We start from the raw sequence: 27,690 nt of genomic DNA, 5'->3' as shown, positions 1-27,690 counted from the left end.
AGGCATAGCCAATAAAATCAGCAGTTGCCTACAGCAGGGAAGAGCCCACCTCCAGCATCCAGGGCTGAGATCCAGACCTGCCTCACTGGTTGATGGAACTTGCTGGAAACCTACCCACCACGGAGGCAGGGAAAGCTGTTCAAAAGAGAAATAACTCTCTGGAGCCACTTATTACAAAACCACCCAGGGAGGGTGCCGAGAGGGAAATGGCTGCCGGCCACCACAAACCTGGTGCTGGAAAAGGCATCGCAGGAGCTGGCACTACGTAAGGTACATGTGATACAGAAACCAGACATTGGAAAAGCCGGGCACAAGGCAGGTGCCAACGGCAAGTGGCACCCCAACCAGGAAAGAACATCCCCTTCCTCCCGCAGTCTCTCCAGTGCCTTCTACTAACAAAGCTTAATGTGGTGCAGCTGACAAGGGGAAACAATGTAAAGGTTCGAGCTCCAAATCCGCAGAGCGAACAAGGCAGAGTAAGCTTGAAGCTGAGAGGTCATATATTAATTAATAACTAGCATACCCTGACTTCTATGTAGATTGCCTTCCAGAAGAGGAGCAAGAGTGGATGCAAACAGAAGAAGCGGTCCAGGAGAGGGAGGAGAAAGTCCACATGCAGGTGGTGGACAAAATGCACTAGCAAGTTCCCCGTGGCCCACGGGAAGGACACCAGACAGCATGGTTTATGTCCCTGTTCTCATCGGCTTTGCAGAAGCGCTTGCCTCTCATGGCTGGGAGAGCAAGAAGGGTCAGCTGTCACAGGCCCTAAGTCAAGAGATTGGCAGCAACAGCTGTACTGAGTTGATTCCTTGTGTACAAAAGGCACAGAACATAGCATTGCTTCCAAGAGACAGACTTGCCAGGCTTAACAAGAACCTCAAGTGCAGTCAAAGCTATACTCAATTCACACAAACACTAACCACAGCCAGGCTTGCAAGGGTTTGGGGGGTGGGGGGAATCAACAGATTTACTAGAGGAAAAGAGGGAATGGCTTTTGCGACAAACATTGGCTGGGTTTAAATGGCCCCCTTTTTTAATGGCCAGCAGGCCTGGCCTTCTAGTGCTTCATACAGACCTTCAGTTTACCTTTATCTCAAGACTCGTAAAGGTGGAGGGTGCAGGGGGAGGAGGCTGAAGTGCCACAGTTTGTAAGGAGGAGTTACTGCCTCATCTCTTCAAAACATTCACTTCTGCCAGTGGATGAACTGGAGCACCAAATAAAAAGCCAGGGCTGAAGTAAATTTGCCAACAACTGTAATTTATTAAACTCAAAAACAGCCGATTAAGAGTTACAAATGGTTCCTTACAGATGGTAGGACTGACAAATGGGGCAGGCGATCACTGCTTTTTAATACTCAGAATGTTTTTTTATGGGGGGGGGGGGGGGTTGTTTTGTTTTTTAACTCGGGCCCCAGGTGGAGGTGGGGAGAGCTTTAAATTAGATGACAATCATGTTATATGAGTTTAACACGGGACGGGAATTTAAATGACTCAAGATTATTCTTGGGTAGCTAAAGAACTTTCTCAAATCAAACTCGATAGAAGGAAGCAAACCACCCTTGTCTCACCTGTAAAGCTCTGAAGTAACAGCTTGGTGGTCCGGCATAAATAAAACAACCTAGCTGAAGGAGAGGCCAGAGGAACAACCACAAAGAAACCAAGAAAAGGAAGCCATTTAAATTTCCGGTTTGCATGGGGCTGCGTTATTCCGTCACATGTATATAACTATATTTTAATTAACCAATACCTTATTGGTAGACAGATTACGGCCAACTTTTTAAACGCAAATTCCTAGAACATACGCGGCAGAACGAGGAAAGACCCGAGTCACGTGCGCAAACGGGACCCCCACAGCAGAGGGAGACCCCGCCCCCACGAGCCCCTGCGCCTGCGCGATGGAGCCGGCCCGGGACACTCGGCACTGGACCGCCCGCGCTGCGCATGCGCAAACGCAGGCGCTGCGCACATCCGTTCGTCACTTCACCTGGATGCTTTCTTCGGGAAAGGTCGTCTGTTACCCTCCTCCTGCATTGCGGAACAGGGACCAAGGGTTGTTAGGGGCCCCTGGAACCATTCACTCCTGGAGACCCTCCTCCCAGTCCTCTACGGCCGCCTGCGCGCTCCCTCCTACCTGGGGGCGGGGCGGGGCTGAGGAGAGGCACTCTCGGCCGAAGCCACGCCCCCCTGTCCCGGACAGGTGGGTTGCTCCTCTAGTCTGTAGCTTGATTGTGAGGGTTAAAGCACTTCAAGCTCCTGACGCTTATGAGCATTTATAAAGAAATTATGGCTGTTGTCTGCCTCCGTAGACACGGAGTCTACACACTTTCCTTCCTGGGTCTCAGAATTTGGCTCTTGAAACTTGAGCACCCAATCTTCCACCTTTTCAGGAACCACCCCATCTGCTCCTCAACTCCGGGGAATCTGCCTCTTTCTCGCACTCCACTGAGACTGCCCCTGGCAAAGTGACTAGTGACCTTGTCCTTAATTCCAAGGAACTCTTTTTTCTGGGCTGAATTCTCTGTACCATCTGGTACACCTGGCTGGAACGCGTGAACCTCCCTGCCCCCCACCCTCAGGGGGCACCGCGGGGCCCACACTGCTGCTTTTCCTCTCCGATCACTCTATCATTCGCCACGTGTTTCTCTTCCCTGCCCAGCCCCCCCTCTGCTGCCTTCCCAGACCACGAGTCCTCTATTTCTTTTCTTCCCGTATCTTCATAAGGTGATCTCCGTCATTTTTTTTTCTTTTTCCCCAGTGGACTGATGACTCCCAAGTCTGTGCCTCTAGCCCAATGTTCTTTGAGCTTTAGACTTTTGGCTATTCAGTCACCTCAAACTTCCAAAACTTATCTTTTCCAACAAACTATCTTTTTCCATACGTTCTTTTTCTCCTGCGTTCCTCATTCCTTAAAATGGCATCATATACTGGCTGTAGCCTCCCGCCCACCAGGTGGTTTACTGGTGAGTGCTCCCAGGGGCAGCACCTGTGAGGGTTGAGGGACATGGGGTTGAACAGGAGAAATTGACCTCTGAAGCAGTTGTGCAGTTGGAACAGTGGCCTCAGGCAAGCTCTGGAACTGGTCCCACCATGGGGCACGGGACCACTTAAGCCTCCAATCAACTTGCCAAGGGACAGGATGCACCCTGCTAAGGGCAGATCTGAGAGAGGCACTCAGCCAGGAGCCATCAGTCTGCAACTCTGCCAGCATCTGGAGAGATGAAAACACGGGCCTTGACACCGAACCTGGTCATCTCACCACACCACCCACCACACCCCCGTAACCACAGTTAGTCACCAAGTGCTTTGCTTGTTTTTACATTTTAATTTTCAAATAAGAGCACCCTCCCCCTTTTAAACTATCCTCTTTTCAAAAAATGTGAGGGTCTAAGTGTTCCAGGCACGGTACCAGGATAGAGCAGTAACCCAGGCTGTCAGAGGCCCAATTCTCTATCGGGGAGCAAATGATCACCCAAATATGTATTTTAAAACTGTAAGTGCTGTGAAAACGTGAAGAATGCTGTGAGATCATATAATGGGGGAGGCTTGCCCAGTCAAGGAATGGGGTGGAGCCAGGGAATGTCATTGGAGGTAGAATCTGAAAGAGGAGTGGGAGTTAACTGGGTATGTGCTACATGGGGGGGATGGGTTAGGTGGAAGTGGGCACCCTGTGGACAGGCAAAGGACACTGTCTGTGCAAAGGCCCTGAGACAGGAGGGACATGGCATCAGAGGACCTCAAAGAAGGCCAGCAAGTCTGGAATGCAGACACTGAGTGATGGGCAGGCAGAAGCCAGATCATGCAACGCTGAATACTAGGGTTGTTTTTCCTAAAAGTAATGAAAGCCACTGGAATGTTTACTTCTCTGTGTGGTAAAATGATATCCCTTAGTTAATTAGAATATTTGACAACCCCCAATCAATGCAGATAATTAGATTTTATTATAAATACACAAAATAGTTAAAAGCCAAATTCTGCTCATGTCAAATACTAGGGGCAAAAATAATAATAATAATACAGATTTTATTATTAAAATAGCCTGCTCGTGGTTCCTCCAAACAGTATTACCTAGCTGTTACTGAGTGCTTAACATAAATTACCTAACTTAATAAAATGTCTTTAAGAAGTGAGTACATGCTCAGAAACTGAGGCAGAGAGCATGTAACTTGTCCAAGTTCTCACATCCAGTAAATGGCAGGGCAAGCCATGAAGCTACAGATCTGTTCATAAAGCTAAAGCTCATGACTGTTACACTGAAACACCCCACCTGACTATTTCCACACTCTTGAATTTCTTCTGCCAAGCTCTGCTCTTCAGATCAGAACCCCTTTGTAATTCGGCACCAGCCCAGGTGACACCCTTAGACACCATACAACAAATTACAGGGTATCTTTTGGAGGGCACTCCTAGAACCAGGGCAGTTTCTCCTGGTTGATGCCACCCACTGCCGATTTACCCCACCTCCTACTTCCCAGCCTATGAGTTCGATGACCTAATCTTTTGCAGCTGGAGCCAACCTGTTCTAACAGATATGTGCTAGAGAAATGCAAACGTACCTAAATATGAACCACAAAAACACAAGGAAATAAATCCATTGTAATTTTCGCCTAATATAATTCTGATTGCTGTCATTTCATTTGGGATTTTCTGTGTTAAAACTCCGCCTCTATTCCTAGTCAAAAGTTGACATATTCCAAACCAGTTTATAAGCAATTATGAAACCATCCACTAGATGTCAGCCTTGAGCTGAACAGCGGCTTCCTGGGAAGCTATCAGGGAGCAGGGCTTAGAATGGAAAGTACCTGGAGTTTGGTGATTTCTAGTGAACTAAAAAAGGGATTGCAGTTTGCTTTATCTGTGTAAAGCGATTTTGCTTTCCGACGAACATAAATATAATTAGATCGTGCCACTCTCCCCTCAGCATGCTCCAATGGGTCAAGAAAAACTAAAGTTTCTATTGCAGAGAACAAGACCCAGCTCCTTCCACTCTTCCCTCCTTGCCCTGCTTCAGCCACACTGTTCCCCATACACACCTGAAACTCTTTTTCCAGAACCAGTTCCCTGGTTTACTCTCTCATTACATTCAGGACAGTGTAGCCCGCTTATCTGACTTGCTCTTTCTAAAATAGCACACAGCCCAGCCCACCCCACCCCACCCCTCACCCACTACCCCCTCATCCTGACTTACTTTCCTTCACACTTATCACCACTTGACATACTTACATATGCATTGTTGATCTCTCTCTGGAATATTAGTTCTGTTAAAGCAGGAACTTTGCTTTTGTTTGCGGCATTATTCCTACAACAGCTCCAAGCTTAAGGGAGGTACTCATAAATACACATCGATAAAATAAATAATCAGAATGCAAAGATATTCAGTGCCATATTTCAAAGAATCATTTGTTTCCATTTGGTAAATATTACTTAGCATAAAGAGGGCATCGAACTATGGGAAGATACAAAAGACATTCTCTTATGGATGAGAAGCACAGTAAATCTGTGCAGTTAACTAGAATCTCAATGAGAACATAAGCAAATACTAGGAAAGGTTTTATTTAAAAAAAAAAGCTAGTGAATATAAGAATCATGGCTTCCTATGTAAATGGATCCTAGAAAAGGAAGTAAATGAATGAAGCCCTGTGAATGACATTCAAGGCTGATATTGTACAATACTATGGTACAACAGAAATATGATGCAAGCATGTGTCACTAGGCACTTCATATGCTGTCCTGCCTCCAGAAAGAATATTGTTTGCTTAATTCTTAAAACCTCCCTGGAAGGAGATGTTTCTGCAGAGCAGGAGCCTTTGCTTGCAGATAAATCCATTTTCTTTTGTTTTGTCCTCAGTAACAATGGAGACCACCTAGTGACCCTTCTCCAGATGGCTAACCGTGCACTCAGATAAACCTGGCTTTGATCTTTAATAAACACTTGAGAGCACTGTTCTTTTTGCCTGGAAGATTCATGATTAAGTTTCATGTTTTCCATGTCACTTCTCCCCATTCCTACATTGCATGCCCCTGGAAAAATGTAAACATCATCTTTTCTGCACAAAATTTTGAGGAAAAATAACCCACCATATGCAGTAGTGGCTCACTGAGGTTTAGGAGTAAATTACAGGATATTTGGACCCAATTTTTGCCACTTTCCGATCACTCTACCCTTACAGGTGTTGTTACATTGGAGAGGAAAATAATTGTGAGAGGTGCTTGAGCAGTTTCTCGTTGGAAGATTTTTATCAAGAATAGCTAGTAAATCTTAAGTAACTTTAGTCTCCAAAAGAGGTTTGTCTGAAATACTGGTGATTTCCTTTGATATAGAAAAGTAGCATGAGTTTCAAGTAGAGACAGTATTTTAGTTCATTTTCCTCATGAATCTACAACCTGTTGTTTATCTGGCTATTTTCTCTCACTGAAGAAAATTTAGTCCTATTCCTTGACAGTAAATAAGCATATGAATGTTTCCCTCTGATATCTGCCGCTGCTACTCCTTTGAACTAGAGCCAGGTACATCCCATGCATAATGAACTAGAGGCAGGTACATCCCATGCATAATTCTGTTGATTTATTTCTTTTCTTATGGAAATATTCCAAATAAGTGTGGCCATTTGGAAGGTTCTAATACAATTAAAGCAATAAACTCTTTCAGTGGATTTAATTCTATCCTAGACCACATATCTATTTAACCACGGTTTATTGAACAAATATAAAAAGCTTACTCAGATAAAAGGCCTAATGAGACCCTGATATGTTATGAATATTGGCCCATGAGATTATTAGGATAACTTGGCTGCTTTGCAAGACCAAGCTGGGCAAACTTCAGCCAGTAGTACCTTAAAGGACCCGCAGCAAGAAATTGAGCCAAACCTTCCACACTGCAATGCTCATTGTAGGTCTAAATTTAGACCAATATTTAGTGTTTCCCTTGCCTTAATGTGAATTATACCATGAAGGGTTTGGAAACCAGGCAGTGTGTGAGGATAGAGCATTCTTGCCCCTTCAAAAGTAGTGATGGACACTGATCAGCAGATGAGTCTGTGGAAATTTCATTTTAAGAAGAAAATTCTTGAGTAAGAACCCAAGGAGAGTTGTTCAGAATGAGAACAGCTTCAATAGATGTTAGCCAACTAAAAGATCTCTATCTACTTCTTCAAAGCCAAATGGCCTGAATTTTCTCACAAAAGCCCAGTTTCAATAGTCTGTATTTTATCTAGGAACATGTTTCCACCCTTATTCTTTGGCACATCCAGCCGTGATCTGTACATCCAACTTGCCTTACCCTCAACTTGATTTTGAGATTAGTACCTCAATTCAGTATGCCCAAACAGGCTGTGGAAGGGGTAGCTAATTTGATTGATGAAAGTTCACTGGGCTTTTAACTCTGGATATTCGGTCTCAAAGGCACATACTAGGCTGTGGTTGCTATTGGACTGAATGTTCAGATCTGTTGGATTTTCTGGCCCAGGGCACTGGCCTCTGCTCTGCCCTCTAACAGGGGGTCACCTGCAGAGGGATGGGCTTCTGTTCCTTCCACTTCCCTGGCTGAGTAGTGAGGCAGGCCTGTGGGCCTCACAGTTGGCTGGCAAAATTGGGTCTGCTTCTGCTTGCATAACTTGTTCTCTCTATTGCGTTAGAGAGAGAGCATACAGGTCCCCCCCCAAGGAGACAGTAGGGTCTATCTTGTCTTAGGTCTAAGCCACATTCTCCAACAGAACTTCCCAGACACTATGCATAAGGGGGATTTATTAGACATTCACCTGGCCAAGTAGTAAAGATGACACTTCAGTCGCCATTTTGCTGGCGATCAATGTATGAATTCTCCACCAGCCAGACCTTGGAAGGGAAATTGTTTTGGTAGCATCAAACCTCATCCTGAACTCCTAATACACTGCAGGTACCATGACTCAGATCTGACATTGGAGACACCAAAGGATTAGCATCTGAAACCAAACACCACCTGAAGAGACCAAGGGTCTTGCTGCAACCACTGCAGCTGAACCTGGATGACTGGCCTTGGCCAATGTAGCCAATTAAAGCAGCTTCTATTGCCCTGTCAGCTAGAATGTCGAGCACAGATGTGGTTGGAATCCTCGGGTGCCAAATAACAACTGAAGTTAGGGAGAGAAAAAGATCCTTTCTAAGACCCAGAAGTGGCTTTTCTTGGACGACACAATGAGCACGAAGAAATCTGGCCTTGGGCAAAGATAGAGATTGTGGAGATGCTTTCCCAAGAGCTGTAGACTCTTAAAGACTTATACTTCTGGCCATTTTGTCTGGGAAAAACAGACTTCTGCAGAGCTTTCAGGAGTATAGACATAGTTCTTCCTCAGACTATGAAGGACTAGTAGCCAAAGATGTTAGAACAGAAGCATATAGGGCAAGCGCTGCCTTAGGACCACAGAATATTTCCTATCTTGGTGAATGGCATAAGCATTTGCCAAAGTCAGAGAAACTTGTCAATCAATTTCTCTCCATCACAACCACATCCAAGCTTATCTCCTTCACAGCTGCTGCTGTTTTAGTTCAAATACTTGTCTCTCACACGCAAAAATGCAAAGCCCTTTTAACTGGTCCCTTGGCCTCTGGTCTGGTCTTTAAGGGCATCCTTTCTGAAATGTAGTTGTGGCACTCCCTGGTTTAAAATCCCTCACTGGTTCTCTATGGCCTTTGATATAAAATCCAAACACCTTCATGCAACCCTTCTAAGCTGCATTTTGCCTTTAATTCTGTGTTATTTAGCTGACTCTTGAGTAGGCTTCACATGTCAGCCTAAGCATCAGCTCCTCCTGCTTCTCCTGGCACCCCCTCCCAAGATTTAGATATTCTTCATCTATACTCCCATATCATCCTGTGCTTAAATCTGATAAAACCACTGTGCAATGATTATTGATTGCATCACTCTCTCCTCCACCCAGAAGAGTTCCTTAAGTGCAGGGATCACATCTTTGATATCTGGGTTGATGGTACTTAAGGGTGCCTTGCACACGGAAGGCCCTCCAAGTGTGGAGACACAAAGATAAGTAAAGCCCAGCTCCCACCCTTGAGAAACATTCTAGGAGTGTAAGCAGCTACAAGAATGAATAAATTTATGCAATGCAAGTGCTAGGACAGATGTATGATCAAAAGGCTATGTAAACATCTCCCACGCCCGTGGTACACTGAACTAAGTGCCCCAGCAAAAGGTATGTTCTTAAGCTTAATTTGGGTTCCTGTGCATATGAATCCATCTGTAAATAGAACACTTTGAAGATGTTATTAGTTAAGTGTCGTCCAACTGAATTAGGGTGGGCCTTAATCCGTATTACTGGAGACTTTTATAAACACAAGAAATTTAGATGCAGAGAAGGCCGCAGAAATGAACCAGAAATCAGTAGAAACTGGAAGAGCAGGCACAAGGAGAGAGGTGGCCATATGACCAGGGACAGAGATGCCAGCCAAGGCATCCTGAGGACTGTAGCAAACCAGCACCTGGATGCCACAGACTGTGGGAAGAAAGCATGATCTTGCCATGGTCCTATCCTCCAAAACCATGAGACAATGAATTCCTGTTGTTAAGCCAACCAGTATGTGTTATTTATCTTCAGTATCCCTGGCAGATTAAGACAATGCTGCAAATTCAAACAGAATTGAAGGTGAGACCGGAGTGCTCACTCCCCTTGTCTTGACTCAATATGTGTCAGAAATTTATTTTGGGATTTTAACCTGTAATTTTTTAGCTGGGTTCAATAAAAGTGTCTAAGAAAACATGTCTCAGGTGGGGGAAAAAAACCACAATGATTTCGTGTAATGAACCATTCAACAATGGTTCTCTGGGCTATTTTACATGACATGGCCCAGGCTTTTTAGCTAACAAAATCACAATGAACTGCAGGCTTTGTTCTGAACCAAAAACCCTTTAATGTTCATGGAAGGCACAGAACGAGGTCAAAATGAAAATACCTTACCTAAGTTTGTATTTTTAATTATGACAACTTGCTCCAGTGAGTTCACATACACCACAAATATACCATCAGCAAAACAAAATTTCGTGCCCCTCTTATCAGTATTTCCTACTTGGCCTGCTTCTGGAACCTCTAAGCCAGAATCAGGCCTTCGCACACACAGAGAGGACAGCACCTGAGTCACCACATACCGATGACAAGTTTCAGTTCCATACTCTGTTCTGCAGAAGAGCTAGAGTGGGCTCTGTGTTTGCACTGTTCTATCTCAGAGAAGGGAAAGGAGAAAAATCCTGCTAATAGTTTTCTTTGAACAAATTGTTTAACACCTGACATGCATAATTTTCAAAATACAGAAGTAGATAATCTGTTCTGTATCGTCTGAAACTTTAAAGATAAGGCACTTAGAGCCTAGAATATTTCCTGCATTAAATGGGGATGCATAGTTTTGTAGCCCATGGCAGACATTCTTTACATGAAGAAAACGGGTGAAAGGGAGAAGAAATTATGAATGCAGAATGGAGGAATGTCCTAAATATGGGGAACTGTGGCAAGAGACAGTTACAGGGAAGAAAAAATCCCAGTACCAAGAAAACAGTACGAAGTTACGATGAACTTCTGGGGACAACGTCTACATGATAAAGAACTGACCAGCCTATAACTCCTTTCCTATCAAAATTTAAATATATCTATATGGAAAAGTTTTTCCATAAAATGTCAAATCTGATCAGTCAGAAAATCAACTTTGACAAAACTCCTCGATAAGTTATATTTGCAGAAATATGTATTAGCTCAAGTAATATTTAATCTTCATAAACAGAAAAAAGAAAAAGCTTCTAACTTCCTTTATATTCTTCTTAACCTGGACACACTGATCTATGATGAAAAGGGTTACAATAGCAAGCTCATGCCATTTCTCTTCTTTTGCATTGATTGTTATTAAAAATATGTACAACAGCAGTACTGATATCAAACTTTAGAATTGACTTTCTTGCACGCAAATATATTTATTATGGCTCCTTAAGGAAATACGTGATTTGATTTACAAGCTTTTTCTAAACTGTAGTAAAAACTTAACAATTGTTCTTTTTGATTCACTGTTGCCCACACTTTAGTTCTCATTATAAAAGGATAACAAGATAAATGATTTAACAATTGCGCAGTTCACGCAAAATGAAGAGGAAATGATGCTGAATCAAACTCCCAAACCCAAACATGTGTAGGTAACTGAATCAAATACTTGAAAGCTGATTTGTCTGTCAGGATTTGTGTATGTGTACATTTATTATAATATAAATCTCTTTCTTTAGCAACACTATATACTTCCTGATTGATTAGACCTAAAACTAATGAACAAGCAGAATCTGGCTTCTTCCAAACTGCTATGAAGACTGTTTTGGATAGTGGGTCCCGGGGGGTTCACTCTGGAAAAGAGAAATATTTGAGGTTATTTCCAACCCCACTATACCAGGCTGACTCTTGGAAAGGCCACTTGAAGACACAGCCACTACGTTATGCATCACACTGCTCAAACAAATATTTCTACAGCAAGAGTATACGTAAATCAAAAGAAAACTAGAAAAGAATGTTCCAGAAAACATTTTAAGAACTCAAACCCAAGGTTTGGTTTTAGTCTTTGCTGAGAGATGTTAACCCAAACATTTACACTTTACTCCTGATTCTGTAAAAAGGCTTCCGTAGAAAAACTTTACTTTCTGTCCAAACTGGGTTATTGCTTCTTGGTGCTCAGTACTTTTTCAGAAGGTGTAATTATTTCTATGCTGTTTTTTGAGGAACCAGTGTAGCTTGTTTTCTCTGGACATGCTTTTTGTTCCCCGAAATGAATAGCTTCCTTTTTTTTTATCTTCACAACAGTCCTCTGAGATGAGTATACAAGCTAATCCTCTCCCTTTTACAAAGCAGATGGCTTGCCAAGTGGCTCACTATCAGTGAAGCTTACAATGCTTGAGACAAATGCTCTAGAACTTCGACTTTTTTATGCAAAAGAACCAAACGAGAGTGTGACTGCAGACTTACTAATGAATCTGTTGATTTGAACATACGGATGACATAAACTACACATTAGTTATTCCCCTTTGAGTTTGGCTACAACAGTAACTGGAACGAAGATTTAGAGTTCACTTGCAAATGGGTGCCAGTAGGAAACTGTTTCTGATGGGCAATAGAAAGTTACTTAAAAATCCCCAGCTGCCATGAGAAAGAGACATAAGAAAGAAAGCTGTTAAAATTATTGGGCGGGCCGCAGTGGCTCAGCGGGCAAGAGTGCTTGCCTGCCGTGCTGGAGGACCCCGGTTCGATTCCCGGCCCCAGCCCATGTAAAAAACAAACAAACAAACAAAATATAATAAAACAAGAAAATGTTTAAAAATGTTTCCCTTTCTTCCTCCCTTCCTTCCTTCCATCTTTCCTTCCTTTCCTCCCTCTCTCTTTAAAAAAAAAAAAAAAAAAAAATTATATATGCCTTGGGGAGGGGAAGGGGTAGATTCCTAAGGAAATATATATTCCTAAGGAATAATATATGTAATATATGTATATATTCCTAAGGAAATACATTATTTTATATATTATCTTTAGGGTTTTAAATAGAAGAAAAGAGTAGCCACAGCATTTGCTTACTTTCCTGTATGGCATATACATGGAAATGCCTATGCTACAACTGTGCGATCACGCAGAATAAAGCTCAGATGTCATGTCCCTTTAGGATGATGGCTTTAAATCTAGCAAAAGAGATTCATCATCCTCTACTTTCACCTGGGGTTTAAAAGTAACTCTTAGAGGCTCAGGTGGGGTGGTTTCCCCTCCTTCGCGAGGAGGACACATGGGCCAGGCTTGCTCCTGCTCTGTCCCACTGGACTCATCGGGACAGAGCTCGGTGCCGGGGCCCAGGGCCTGGCTCCCAGCAAGGACGTCCACACCCATCGCCTTGACGCCCTCCTGCCCCTCTGCCACCGTTCTGTCCTTACCTTTTCTGAGATTAGGTATCTTAAAAGCCTCCCTGGAGGGAGCTGCATTAGAAATAGATTTCTTAAACCTCTCCCCCGACTGCCTCAGCCTCTCCCCGGACTGCCTCAGCCTCTCCCCCGACTGCCTCAGCCTCTCTCGCCTCTCTGGGGTCACTATTCTCGTCCTAATCCTGTCCACTTTCTTGTCTAAGTTCTGCCGTGTCTTCTGCATGTTTTCCTTGGAAAATGCCTTTTTGATATTATCGATGCGCTCCTTGCCCGACTTCCTGAGCTGAGCAGATCTGCTTTCTCCGACGTCATATTCTTCATCAGAAGAGAGGTCAATCGGAGCCCCAAAGCCCTCGTGGCCCACTTCCTGGCTCGCGGCAGGGCTGCTGTCTTTAACGATAGACAGGGACGTGGGACACTGAACCTCCTCCTGCAGGGGAGAAAGCAAAGCACGTCAGCGTTCTCCCTGCATGACAGATCACTCGTGGGCTGAGCAGCCTCCGCCTGCTCCCTAAATGCTGGCATTTCTTACATTTTCTCTCTCTCTGGCCCCTTCCTCTTCATCTCACCAACTCACCCCGGGCAACCTTAGCCGTGCTTTCAACTCCAGTTACAAGCAAACTCTCATAAGTGCGTTACCTTCATCTCGCTCCTTCTCCTGAGACGAAGACACATTTCTACATGATGGCCAGACCCTACTGGATGTAACACAGGCACCTCGAACTTGCCATGTCCAAGACTCAAGCCACATCCACGGTCCTTCCTCCACATCTGTTTCTTCTTCTGTGCCACCCAGGTGCCACCCAACGTAGAAACCTTGGAATCATCCCATATTCGACTGGTTGCCAAGCCCTGTCGGTAATACCGCTTAATACCTCATTTGTTCCCTTCAACCTCATCCCTCTCCTCTACACCACCACCCACGTATTTCCTGAGAAATATTTCTAAAACATAGTTCTGATCTCAGCCTCCCATCAGCTTTCAACTTTGGGGAGCTCATCGATATTCAAAAGGTAGAGGTTCAATTCTTTTTCTGGTTACAAGGTTCTTCACAGCTTGATCAAAATCTACTTCCCCATTCCTCCAATCGAGCAACACACAGCCATCCTCCGTTCTGCAAACACAAAACATTTTCGTTCCGCTGTGGCTCTGTACATGTGTGGTTTTCTGCAACCTTAAGTCCCCCTTCACCTCTTTTTGCCTTTGTGAACTAAATCTGTCTTCAAGATTCAATTCACATGTCCCCAGCTTCTCTAAGTGGCTCATTTTTATGTCCCCAAATTACACCAAAATTAAGTTAGATAGTATGATTTTTTCAATTTAGATTTAAAACTTTTCTAAAATGAAAATACATACTTTTTAAATAAGAAAATTTAAAGCTTTTAAAACAAAGATTAATATTCTTACTACATCAAGAACTCAAACAACACAAGACAAAAACTAAACAGAAACAAATGCACAAGAGCTAAGTACTAACAAGAGAACAAGAAATGCAAATGTTCAATAAACAGAGACATTCCAAATTTAAAAAAAAAAGGAAACTAAAATGGTATCATTTTTCACCTATCAAATTGAAAAACAAAATTTTAAATGTTCAAGGGAACGGGCATACTCATTCACTTCTGGTAGGCAAGTAAATCTGTGCATAGGGGCGAATTCAAAAATATATAATCAGAAACCTTAAATTGGATATATCTTTTTACCTGGAAATTCTAAGAATTTATACCTTTGGAAATCATGCACATCGGCAAACACTTAGCTGTAAGAATGCTTATCCTCACATTATTTATTGTGAGAAATTGAAAATAACATAAAGGAAAAACATTTGGAGCACTGGTTAACATAAGGGATTGATTAAATTATGGCAAGTACATAGATTTTGGTCTTTGCTGCTATTTGGAATGATTCCATAAGAGGACAGGGACAAATCTCAAAACAGAGAGAGCAAAAGAAGTCAAACACAAAGAGCACATACTGTATTATTCCCTTTACATGAAGGTCAAAGAATAGGCAAAATTCATCTATAATGATATGTCAAAATAGTGGTTACCTGAGGGTGGTACTGACTTGGAAAGGAGCATGAGGGAACTTTCAAGGGTGACAGAATGTTCCAGATCTCGATCTGACTAGTGGTTATCCAGGCATCCATGTATGTTAAAATTTGTAGAGCTTATTGACAGCCCCTTCCAAGATGAAAAAGTTAGAATATGGGCATAGCCCAAATACCCCTAAAGAGTGGGAGAAAGATCTAAGGAGATGGTGGCGTTATACAGAGAAGGTAGGGTTTAGCAAATGAGTATGATTGCTGAGTCATTATATTGATGTTTCTTTTAGTCTCCAGTATCTTAGAGCAACTAGAGGTAAAAACCTAAAATTTTTATGGAACGTAACCCATACCAAACTCTGAAATCTGTTCTACAATTAATTGTTGTGATGTGCTCTAAAATGTATCGCTTTTTTGTATACATGTTATTTTTCACAAAAAAGAAAAGTCGATCGTGATGATAAATGCACAGCTGTATGATGATATTGTGAACCACTGACAGTACACTTTGGATGATTACACGGAATGTGAATATATAATATATATCAAAAAAAATTTGTTTAATTGTAGAGCTGTTTAAGATTCGTGCAAACTGTATGTAAATTACACCTCAAAAACGGCTACTATCAAATATACCATTTAACAATGATGCCATAATGGCTTTTAAACATATAAGTTGATGTTCAACCTTACTCGATAAGAAATCCACATTAAAACCATGAAATACCATTTTTATCTACCAAAGTGGCCAAAACAGTGTTGACAGTGCACTGTGTTGGCGAGAATGTGAGGAAATAGATATTCACACATACTGCTGGTGAGGATGTAAAGTGGGGACGACTCTATGAAGGCTGATTTGCACTTTCTCTTAAACTTTAAAATGCATATACCCTATGACTTCCATTCTAAAAATTTATCCTACAGACACACTGCACATATGACAAATGTGCACATACACAGTCATTCAATTATTTGTAATAAAAGATTAGAGCAACCCTAAATGTTCACCAATAGGGACCAGGTTAAATAAATTATGGCATAGCCCTACCATGGAATATTATACAGTTGTTAAAAAGAATGAGATAAATCTTTATGTTCTGATATAGAAGGCTCTCCAACAAGACTTATTGTTAAATAAAAAAGCAAAGTACAGAACTGGATGTATAGCATGCTAGTATTTGTGTTAAAAAACAAAGTATATGCATGTCTATCTGTATTTGCTTGTAATTGAATAGCATGTTTTCTGAAAGAACCATAAGGAAGTGGTAATAATGGTTACCTCCTGAAATGGGAACCAGCTAGCTGGGAAAGAGAGGTAGGAAGGAGACTTACTTTTCATTATATACTCTTGTGTATCATTTGAATTTTGTCACATGTGCATATAAGACCTATTCAAAAATTAAATAAAAAATTTAAAAACAACAAAATCATGTAAAAATATGTAATGATGGCAAAATAGCCATGATATTTAGTTAAGTGTAAAAAAGATTATAAAACGATACATAGTATACAATTCAATTTTGTTAAAATTAATATATATAATATGCAGAAAAAAGACTGGAAGCAAATACATCCATTGTTATCTGTTTTTATTTGGATGATGGAATTTGGGGTGATTTTTGGTTTCTTTTCTGTGCCTTTCTTTGTACTCAACTTTGTCAAAAATTAACATATATCAGTGTTGTAAACAGATTATTTTTAACATTATTAAATAAAAATCTGTCTTGATTCTTAAAAAAAAGGACGTGTACATACCTCTGTTTATAACTTTATCACATGCTGAATTGGAACGTCACTTGTTTATAAACCAGTCTCCTTGGAGCATTCATTAGATGACAGGTTCCTTGGAAGCCGAGATACTGGGCTTTAGCATGTTTTTGCCCAGCACATGCCTTTGTGTGTGGTACATAGTAGGTATACTCAAAAAAAAGCTTGTTGGTTGAAATAAGAAGCTTATTCCATCAACCAACAAATAGTTACTAAGCACCCACCATCTACGAGTCTAGGTTCTAGGAACTAAGAACCCTCTGTGAAGAAAATGGATTCATAGAGGGAACCTATAGTCTAGTGAAGGGAAGCAAATAAGCATGCAAAAGCAAAAACTGTATGCTGGCTGGTGAAAAGCGCTACGGTGAAAGTTAAAGCAAAAAGGGGGAATTACAGTGATTGGGGAAGGTGCCAAGTGAAATACAGAGGTATAAAAGGGCTCACTAAGATGACAACATCTGAGTCTAGATCTGAAGACACTGAGTATGTGGAGGCGGGCACTGGGCACAGCAGGGAGGGCAGTGTGGCTGGAGCAGTGCAACCATGGGGTCAGAATAGTAAGAGAGAGGGTGGAGGGTGATGGAAGATCACATAGGACTCGGTATCCAATAATACACTGGCGCTCCTGAGCGGGATGGGAAGCACTAGAATGTTTTGAGGAGAGGAGTTTCATGATTTGACCATGTTGTAAAAGGATCACTCTGTTGGGAATAGACTACAGGGGGCAAGAACCAAAGCAGGGCGTCCCAATGCAGACCACTGAGATGAGCTCTCTAAGACATGGACCAGGGTGTTCACAGAGTGGGTGGTGAGAAGTGGTTTGATTTCAGATTTACTTTGAAGGAGGAGCCAGTAGGATTTGCTGCTAGATTTGGACATGGAGAGTTGACGCTCATGCTTGAGTAACTGAAGGACAGATGTGCCATAACTGAGATGGGAAGACAACGGGGGCAAGACTGGATGGGATCTGAACATGTTATCTTTGAGATTCCCACTACACATTGCTGCAGAGATGTTGAGTAGGCAGCTGTATATAAGTCTGGAATTCAGGAGAGAAGTCTGGGTTAGAGAGAGAAATTTAGGAATCATCAATAAAAAGATGGAATTCAAAGTCAGGAGACCAGATGAGGAAGTTCACCAAAAGAGTGAATGAATGAGTCTGCAATCCATTATACAAAAAGTCTTGGTGCCAAAGTGTGCTTCAGAATATTTCAGATCTTGGAAAAATGGTATTTTATATAACATTCTCAGTAAGATTTAGCAAAGAAAAATTTCTGCCGAGAAAAATATGACTATTCACACTAAATGGAATGGAGACTATAAACAGCCTCAAGCTATTTCAGGTTTTGCCACTGAATGAGTTCAGGTCAAGCTAGGTTTTGCTGCAATTAAGTTATGAAAAAAAATTACTTTTAGAAATATTAGGCTTTTGGTATTAGAGATAAGGGATTTTGGATTCCAGGAGAAGGTAGCACCCCCAGGAGCCAAGGGGAGGTTTCAAGGGCGAGGGAAGGAGCAATTAACTATGCCAAACACATCAAAATGACAAGGATAAGAACTGGATTTAGGAAAATGACAGATCTTGGTGACTGCAGCAGCTAAATGAAGAGCAACTCACTATTCAGTGATTATTTCTAAAGTAAACAGGCCAAACTCTAAAGGTCATGAGATTTTGAATTAGACCATAAATTAAGATTTCTATAAGAGACTGCCTCTCCTTGAGATCAAGATTAAATCTATTCAATCAAGAAATATAATAAATTCATAAGAAACATATTTACACATATTCCAAAACCTGTCAGAGGGTATTCCTGGAACCTCGTTTCTCTGGATACTGTTTTAAATAATTTAAATTCTTTGACTACAAGAGTCAAGAGTCTAAGCGCTTTAAAAAAAAAGGCAGCAGGGTAGGCGTCTCATAGCTCTCTGATGAATCAGTTAAAAGCAGCAAAACTATCCCTTTCCTTTCCTGACACCTGCTGTAGGGAGTAGCTTTAGAAACACAGTGTGGGTTGGTATGGTCTGAGAAGGTATAATTAGAAAAGTGAGGAGCCAAAGAATAATAACTGCTTGGGAGAAAAAAACAAGAGTCCAGATACAGTTCAACTTGGAAATCGCGTACCCTTCCTTCAAGTGCACAACAGGTAATGCAAAATCAGGCTTCAAAAGAAAACAGAGGTAGACTCAGAGAAAGTTATTTGTTGTGTGGATCTATTTGTTGCAACTCCTGAGTCAGAGGAGTTAATAGTGAATACACTAAAGTATAAGTGAAGACTGCAGGGTTGAATTATAGCTGAATTTCCAATACAATTATGTATCATTTGATGTCCAGGTAAAAAGACGGTTTTGTTACAAAACGTATACTACGGGTTAAAGTGGCACTAAGTATCAAAGTGATAGAGTATAATTAGGGGAATTCTGAATTGCTAAAATGTCTGGGACTTATCATTTAGGTAATGAGCAAGCATCTCATCTGGTAACCACAGGCAGTGGTCAGTAACCAACATTATTGGAAGATACAGTGAGATTGTTTGCATGACTGAGGGGAAAAAAGCTCATCAAGGGGAAAGAAGCCGTAACTGCATAAAAAAGAGCAGATCACCGATGTTAAGGATCTGGTGAAAGCTGAGCCACGCACAATGATAGATCTGGTATCAAAAATGATTACCACCATAAGACAGACCATGGGAAAATAATCTGAGGAAGAGCCCAAATGGAAATTAAAGTATATTCTAGGCTGTACAGCTGACTGTCAAGTTAATTTTAGAAGAGGCAATCTCAATATAACTACTAACACATATTAACTATGAGATTAATTGTAAGAACTAATTTTAACTGCTACAAATAACCACGTGAATTTGTATTCAGTTGTTCTAATACCTAAAGAATCTTTAAAATCGATGTTCAACTCCCTTGTGACTTGCTTTTATCTTTTCTCTCTGAGATCTCACATCATGGAAGACAGCAATTCTTTCCAACAAACATCTGCTTACTCTGGAAGACTTAATTTCACGGAATCTTCAAAGTATCTAACTTACAAGGAAAAAGATCCAACCCAAACTAACATCTTGGGAATTGCTTTATCCTACTCGCGTCCATTCACTCAAGAAACTAACAGGGCTCCCAAGAAAAAGAAAAAAATCAGTGGTAAATTTATAGGGATTATGCAGAGCCTTGCGGAGAGGTCACGTGTCGCTGTTTGGCGCTTTTGTGCGCGCCCGGGTCTGTTGGTGCTGAGTGTGGCCAGTCGTCTCGGATCGAGCAGGGCATTCCTTACCAGTGGATTGTGTAAAATACACTGCCAGTCTCTTGTCTTCTATTCACCATGGCTGCTTCTGAAATCCAGGTGAAAGAACTGGAGAAGTGTGCCGCAGGCCAGGCCTTTGAGCTGATACTCAGCCCTCGGTCAAAGGAATCCGTCCCAGAATTCCCCCTTTCCCCCCCCAAAGAAGGATCTTTCCCTGGAGGAAATTCAGAAGAAGTTAGAAGCTGCAGAAGAAAGACGCAAGTCCCATGAAACTGAGGTCTCGAAGCAACTTGCTGAGAAACGAGAGCATGAGAAAGAAGTGCTTCAGAAAGCAATAGAAGAGAACAACAACTTCAGTAAAATGGCAGAAGAGAAATTGACCCACAAAATGGAAGCCAACAAAGAGAACCAAGAGGCGCAAATGGCTGCCAAACTGGAGCGTTTGCGAGAAAAGGACAAGCACGTTGAAGAAGTGCGGAAGAACAAAGAATCCAAAGATCCTGCTGATGAGACAGAAGCTGACTAATTTGTTCTGAGAACTGACTTTCTCCCCCTCCCCTTCCTAAATATCCAAAGACTGTACTGGCCAGTGTCATTTTGTTTTTCCCTCCTGACAAATATTCTAGAAGCTGATGTAGGACTATATAGGTAGATCCAGACTGTATGATGTTGTTTTAGGGGCTAAAGGGGAGAAACTAAAAGTGTTTTACTCTTTTTCTAAAGTGTTGAGGTCTTTCTAATGTAGCTATTTTTCTTGTTGCATCTTTTTCTACTTCAGTGCACTTGGTGTACTGGGTTAATGGCTAGTACTGTATTGGCTCTGTGAAAAGATGTTTGTGAAGAGTATGTAGTGGCTTCTTTCAAACTGTTAGATGCTGAATATCTGTTCACTTATAAATCCCAATTCTGACCCCATTTTACCAGATGCTACTGTACTTGAATGGTTAATAAAAATGCACAGTACTGTTAAAAAAAAATTTATAGGGATTAGGTAAATATCCTAAATTTAAAAAGAATTATGTCGATGGACAGACAAGAGTCAATGAGAACTTGTTTGCTCTAGAACTTGTAAATTTGATTAGTACCATGTCCATTCCTTTACAGAGAAGTTCTCAGAAGGGCTGGATACCATGACTGCTTCCTCATATGCCTCAGCAGGTGGAGAGTGAGGTACACCCATTTTTGCTACTTCCCTGGAAGGAGAATCAAATAATGGACATTCCCAGCACCTCAGACACCAAAGCTAGATTCTATTACCCACATCCACACTAAGTCTCAGGGAGCAAGGTGACTTTATCAATTTCTAAATCTGGAGAAGGGCTTCGAAGAACCTGGGAGGAGAGGATATGAAATGGTACGATTCAACCTATCTACCTTTGGAACAAGTTCTCCTTCCTATTCTTCCTAAATAACCAACAAGCTCTTAAAAACAGATCCAAAATACCACTCTGCCAGCCCCACTGTAACTTTATCAGTCAACAGAGGACTATGGAGAATTGACTCATGTGCAAAGAATGCTGTTGGCACTATGGCCACATCCCTAACTACTTCACAAAACACTGCCTGCGCAATCTAACTGTGTTCCAATTTCAGTTTCTTTTTAGTCTTCTAGGGTTTTTTCCTCATGTATAGAGGTAGCCATTTAAAAAGTACAGTGTGGGTAACACCATATATATGTATCAGTAAACATCCCTGCACACATTCCTGATTTTTGCTTAGGATAAATCCCCTTACATAAAATGTCTGGGTCAACAAGTTTGTGAATTTAAAATAATTGTAATACATCTTATCAAAATTGCCCTCCAGAAGCGTTATGCCAGTTAACACTCCTACCAGCAAAATATCCATATTTTGTGCTTGTATCTCTATACAATTCTGTTAATACTTTTTTAGTATCTGCCAATTCTTAAATAGGTGAAAGTAGACTTCTGTTCTTAATTATTCTGTCATTTTGACCAACTTCCTGATCATGATTTTCCCATTTTTCTGTAGAAGGAGAGTTCAACTTTTTTTGGTAGGAGTTTTAAAAATATATTCTAGATATTATGCATTTGCCATGGATATGTTCCTATTTCAAAATGTATGAGTAGTTCAAACAAAGAGTGAGATAGGAACTTAGCTCAATACAATGCCAGGTAAACACTATTATGTTCAATAAGCTAAGTAAAAAGACTCTAACAAAACATAAGGAATTATTTATGGGGTACCAACATTTATGTTACTATAATAAAAATAAGAACAACTACCTGATTATTCACTAAGAAAACAGACAGTGTTTCTTATTATGTGACTTCGATGTAAAAAATTCAACAGATAAAATACATTCCGAAAAGTTTACATTTTACTGTTTAGGGCTTTCTGAATTCTCTACAAGGAGAAAAAGCATACTGTGGGATATACAGTTCTCAAATTTCTTCTCTACAATAAAGGGGTTAAAAAACAGTCTTCTTAGGTCTCTCCAGATTCTAGCATTTTCAAAGTCTATGAGAGGGCATTGTACACCAGTAATATACCAAGATTAAGTTTCATAAGCAAGAAATAGACCCGGCCCTGATCCACAGTTCATCTTAAACAAATGGTTGGGAAGCTCCGAATACTGATAATACCTTAGTGAACAGAGAAAGGATTTTATCCAGCAATCTCTGCTGATACAGAACTCCATTACATGATTAGGTACAACAGTTAAAATATGACGCTGGAAATCTCTGATAAGACTTGCCAGCAATTTAAGGGTTGCAGGCATCGAGCTAAGCACAGGCGCAAACTTACCTGGAATATGACCACGCGGAATTTATTTTTCTTCATTATTTCCTCTTGCTTGGATTCGACATTTTTAACATGAATCTGTTGCTTCTCCACACGAGCCTTCACATCTTTAATGTGGGCACTGACTTTTTGGGTTTTTTCAAACAACTTGTCCATGGCATAGGCTGTGCTGCTGTGGGACTGTGAAAGCTTCAGCAGGTCGATCTGGACGGACTTGATGGCGTTTTCCATCTGCCTGTGTCTCTCTTCCACTCTCCTCTGGCTGGCTTGCACACTATCCACGATGGCGGCTACCTTGTCCAGGACTGTCACAATGGTGAGCGCGGTGTCCTGCTCCTCATCGTCCGTAACGCTCGACAGGCGGTTCTGGTGGACTTCATCAGCATTGGAAGCAGACCCATTATGTTCCATTTTATTTACTTCTCAGTGAAGGATGTCCCACCACAACCAATTCTGGCACCCAGAGCAAAAAAGGGAGTTGTGGCTTGATAACCGGGCACAGGGCTGTTTAAAGGCTTGGAAAACCCCACCCCTGGAGACTGGTCAAGTATTTATAACTCCAAATACCCATACAGGACTGTTCTGCAATATGAACCCTGGCGGAAGGCTGGTCCTGTTCCAAGCATGCTCGCCGACTGACTAAGGAACTCGAATAAGACTGCGGGGGTAGAACAGGAAAGTGTTTGCAAGTTCCCTAAAGCTATCATTTCTTAATATTCAGCCCAGAAACCACATGACCAAAAGAACAAATCAAATGTTGGGAGAAGCTTTTAACTTTAGACAATTTCAAGCAGTGTTTGTAAAAGCAAAGTGGAATTTCAATTTGAAATCTGCTTTTACTATTAATTTTTACAAGTACATGTACTGATATATCAATATCAAAGAATGAAGTGAGTAAATAAACACACCAAAACAGAGGCCGTATAGTGAAAACATTATATTATAACATGCTTTTCCAAACCAAATATTAAAATTAATATTTAATTTTGAACATATTTTTAAATTTTACATGCATACTTTCGAATATCTAAACTACATGTCAAACAGCTGAATACATTCTACTCACACATCAGATCTTTAAACACCAACAATCTATTACTATAGCTATAACTACAGGATAAATTTGGAAAGAGGTCTTAGATAATTTTTTAAGCTCACTTTAAGAGCACCAATCATTAGCATTTGCATTTTATTCACAAACATTGATATAATTTGTTTATGTTAAAACAAATAATTTCTTTACAAATGAATGCATATTAAAGTAGTTTAACTGAGTAGGCTTTTTTCCAATCCGTTTGTTAAACAATCTATTTTCAAATATCTAAATCTATTTTCCAGCAATCTGTTCCATATTACCACCAGAAACTTTTCCAAATTGTTTGAATTATTTTTTCAAAGAGAGAAATAATCAAATTCCAGTCCATACATCTTACAGATATTTTACATCTAACACACACAGCTTTACAGTTCATGCGATTGGCAGTGTCTAAAAAATCAGTTACTAAATCGCAAAAACATTTAAATATCTATTTAAACACAGTGTCCTCTAAATTTTTTTTGTAAGAAAAGTAATCTGTAAACATCTTTACCTTTAGAGTTCATGCTTTGTCGTTTGCTGTGGTCGCTGTGAAACAATGGGTATGACTTGATAACCATTTGTGAAGTGGTCCATCTTTGCAAAAATATTACATTCCAGGGGTAAAGAACAAGTCTGAGAATTACCATGTGTTACAAATTCATGAAACCAATTTCTGTATTTAAAACCATAAAACAAAGACTACTAAAGAGTCCAGAACTGTTGTAGCTGAGTATTTCTAAATATGAGCCAACAGTACCACTACACTAAAAATGTCCAAAAATAAGGCCTCTGAAATAAATATTTCCATTCTTTAAAAAAAGACATAATAAATGTACATCACATGGTCAGTATACGTATAAAAGCCATCGGTTTAAACCATTCTGGATGACGTATCTGAAGTAAAATGACCTAGGTTTTGCTTCTGTCGACGTCCTCTGTTGTTTTTAGGGCATTTTCTGAGGGTTTAAAAAAAAAGGAATATAATTTCATTTAGGATATTTCAAATGTTTCCAAAATAATACATATTTCACACATAAAGCCTTATTGCCTACAATCACATTGCTATTTGCTGCAAGGCAAGGTGAGGCCCAACGCAATGTGAGGCTGTCCCCTACCCTACGAGGCTGAGAGTGGGCAGAATTAGACATAAGGTACAAGTATGAACATAGACAAGACCCCCATCCTTCCTCCAGCCAGACAACTTCTGAGCCAGCGAATGACAACAGTAGAGCATTATGATATCAGGAAACAAACCCCAAACCAAGGGGGTGGGGGGAAGGCAAGAATTTGAATGGAGAGGGAAATCAGATTTCCTACATAACTGCCTGGTGATTTTTAGAGAATGACTCAAAAGAAATCATTCCACACTCTCCTCAAGCAGTCCGCGGAACACAATGAAGAAGTGCCACCCCAGGGAGCAATAACATTGCTTGATTCTGCTCTCATTTTATTGTCAGTGTTTCTCCAGGGTGTACCCCACCATGCTGTGACGGCTCCTGTGTCTGTCTAGTAGAAGGCATGCCTAGAACCTCTGGCTAGCAGAAGTCTGTGCCATGCAATGGGGAGTAAGATACTGGGATGAATACAGCACATCAGGCTTCGGTTAGAGCTCTGCTATTTACTAGTTGTGTAACCTCAATGCTCCAGAATGTAAAATATTAAATTACACATTGAAATAACCTCTGACATCTCTGCCCATAAAGGAATATATAATCTAATGGGAAAAGTGTCATGGAACAATGAGTACTCCTATTCTAAAATTCCATTACAAAAAGTACTGCTCTGTCTTGACATAGAAGACCTGATGATGATACTTCCATTTTGTATACTGCTTTCACAAATTTCATCTCACAAATCCTTATAAAAACACTCTGAGGTAGACTTAGCTGGAATAATCTCCATTTCATAAATAAGGAAACCAGCCAAGAGATGAAGAAACCCTCTTTTGTTGTCACTAGAGGTCATCATATGACCTTGGAAAGTTCCTTCCTGGGAGCATGGTTTGTTGGCTTTCATCTATAAAATAAGGAGTGTTGGCAAGAATGATGTTCAGGCTTCCATAGAATCTATCATTCTATGAGTCTAAAAGCATGAAAAGAAGGTTTGAAGCATAAAAGAAGAAAATTTGACTCATGCGGTCTTGATAATTAGGTCAGTTTAACACACGTTTAAAGGGAGACCCCTCACATTTAACAGCCACCAGGGGATGAGTGAACAGCTGTTCCATAATGGAATGTGTGGGAGAGGCACTCCTTATAAACTCACTGGACAGAAGTCCAGTCTATAATTACAATATTCTAAATCTGAGAGAGCAAGGCACTTTGGTGGAGAAAATGCCATAATATATGAGAGGTTTCAGGGAGAAATCTCTGATAAATCCAATGAGATGAGCATCAGTCCTGGAGACAGGGCTAAAGACACTGTGAATATTAAAAATATACTATGATGCCTAACAGTGTCTATGAAGGCAGCAGATGGATTTGGGGTACAAACTTGAGGATACCAATTTGAACACTTCCTATCAGATAATTTTCATTTTATAGCTGAGTATTACAATGTACTGGAAACAGCAGCATAGAGTTGGATACAAGGATGGATTCAGAGTTGCAATAAGGCTTAACCAGCCCTAAGACTTTGGGAAAGGTACTTTCTATCTCGAACCTTCGATTTTCCTCATTTCTCCAGAATGGAGGGGCTGAACTCAAGGTTGGTTCTTGCAAGCTCCAACATCCTTTGATTTTCTTAAAAATGGCAATATCACCCTTCCCTTTCCTTTCTATTTTTTCTTTCATCATTCAAATCACCCATTTCGCAATACACCAGAAATTATAAAGGGGATTTATTTAGTTACAAATTTACAGTTTTTTTGAGGAAAAGCAGCCAGCTTTCCTCTGTCACATGGGAAGGTACACTGCTATATCCGCTGGCCTCCTCTCCCAGCTTCTTGGTTCAAACATCTCTCCCAAGGGGGATTCCTCTCTGCATCTCCAAATGTCTCAGTCTGAGCTTGTAAGCTCTTTTCTGACCTCCTCTTTCAAGCCTCCAGCTAATTAAATGAAACATCACTCACTGTGCAGGGGTAGCCAATCTCAGGTGTAATCAGCCATACATGAATTTCACATGCTGATGATTTAATTCCACAGCAAGAGAATAGGGAATCATCACCTGGTCAAGTTGACACCTGAACTTAACTATTAAACTGCCTCACACTTTCCCTGCTCCAGTGAATAGTGCAGATAACTCTCACTATTAATCTGAGACTCTCACATCTCAGATTAATGCTCTAAAAACTGGTTTCCAGCAACTGCCCTCTGGCTCAGATACCCTAAAAAAGTAAAAAATCAAGTTTGAATACTTTCCCCATGAGGTCATCCTTGACAAATATACTTCCCAAAATTCTACACCACGAACCCTCTTCTTCAAGGGGAAACAGAAAGTAGGGGTTTGTGAACCAGTGATCCCTGGGTCCAAATCCAGGTACTGTCTTCTTACTAGTTGGATGGACATGGACTGAAACCCCTGAAGGTTTGGCTTCTGGGTTAGAGGGCTAGGAGTGCATTATGGCTGCCCATGTCTATTTGATATGCTCTCATTCAATGCCCAGAATATACAGCTGAGTATAGAGATGATGTTTGGGGACTTCTGAACCAAATCCTAAAGGCATGAAGAGGTAACCAGAAGTGAACACAAGAGACAGAGAAGCACAGAAACAATATGAACTCAATTTGCATGGACGTTTCTCAGGTTCTACTCAGTTCTGACTTATATATTTTCACTCCGTTTGAAAAACACCCACATTAAGTTAACGGTATTCCAAATAAGTCCTTTTATTTACTAGGACAAAAAGGATTTATTTATGATAAAGAATTTTAAAGCTATTC

General features: G+C 40.9%; 2 protein-coding genes and 1 pseudogene across 3 annotated transcripts in view; 1 reads left to right on the top strand and 2 right to left on the bottom strand.

The window, feature by feature from the left end:
* Positions 1–12,409: 12,409 nt before the first annotated feature.
* CAVIN4 (caveolae associated protein 4) lies at positions 12,410–24,456 on the bottom strand. Of its 2 annotated transcripts, none has more exons than XM_077140297.1 (3): positions 24,321–24,456; positions 22,735–23,105; positions 12,410–13,337 (listed from the first exon to the last, which is right to left on the bottom strand). In XM_077140297.1, exons 1-3 carry the CDS (start codon positions 24,454–24,456, stop codon positions 12,654–12,656), a joined length of 1,191 nt encoding a protein of 396 aa, XP_076996412.1. In that variant the 3' UTR covers positions 12,410–12,653. The 2 variants fall into 2 exon arrangements, with proteins under 2 accessions (XP_076996412.1, XP_076996417.1); XM_077140302.1 differs by having other exon boundaries at positions 22,735–23,389; positions 24,321–24,420.
* Positions 19,889–20,942, top strand: LOC143666746 (stathmin pseudogene; annotated as a pseudogene).
* Positions 23,656–27,690, bottom strand: part of TMEFF1 (transmembrane protein with EGF like and two follistatin like domains 1) — a 106,914-nt gene continuing 102,879 nt past the window's right edge. Inside the window, exon 10 of the mRNA XM_077140306.1 lies at positions 23,656–24,765. Within this exon, the coding sequence (XP_076996421.1) occupies positions 24,681–24,765 (85 nt within the window). The 3' untranslated portion in view covers positions 23,656–24,680. The remainder of the gene's footprint in view (positions 24,766–27,690) is intronic.

Source organism: Tamandua tetradactyla, chromosome 2 (assembly GCF_023851605.1).
Source record: "Tamandua tetradactyla isolate mTamTet1 chromosome 2, mTamTet1.pri, whole genome shotgun sequence".
In the NCBI taxonomy this organism is placed as follows: Eukaryota; Metazoa; Chordata; class Mammalia; order Pilosa; family Myrmecophagidae; genus Tamandua; species Tamandua tetradactyla.
The sequence above is the reverse complement of the archived record's forward strand: the minus strand, read 5'-3'. Positions and strand labels throughout refer to the sequence as shown.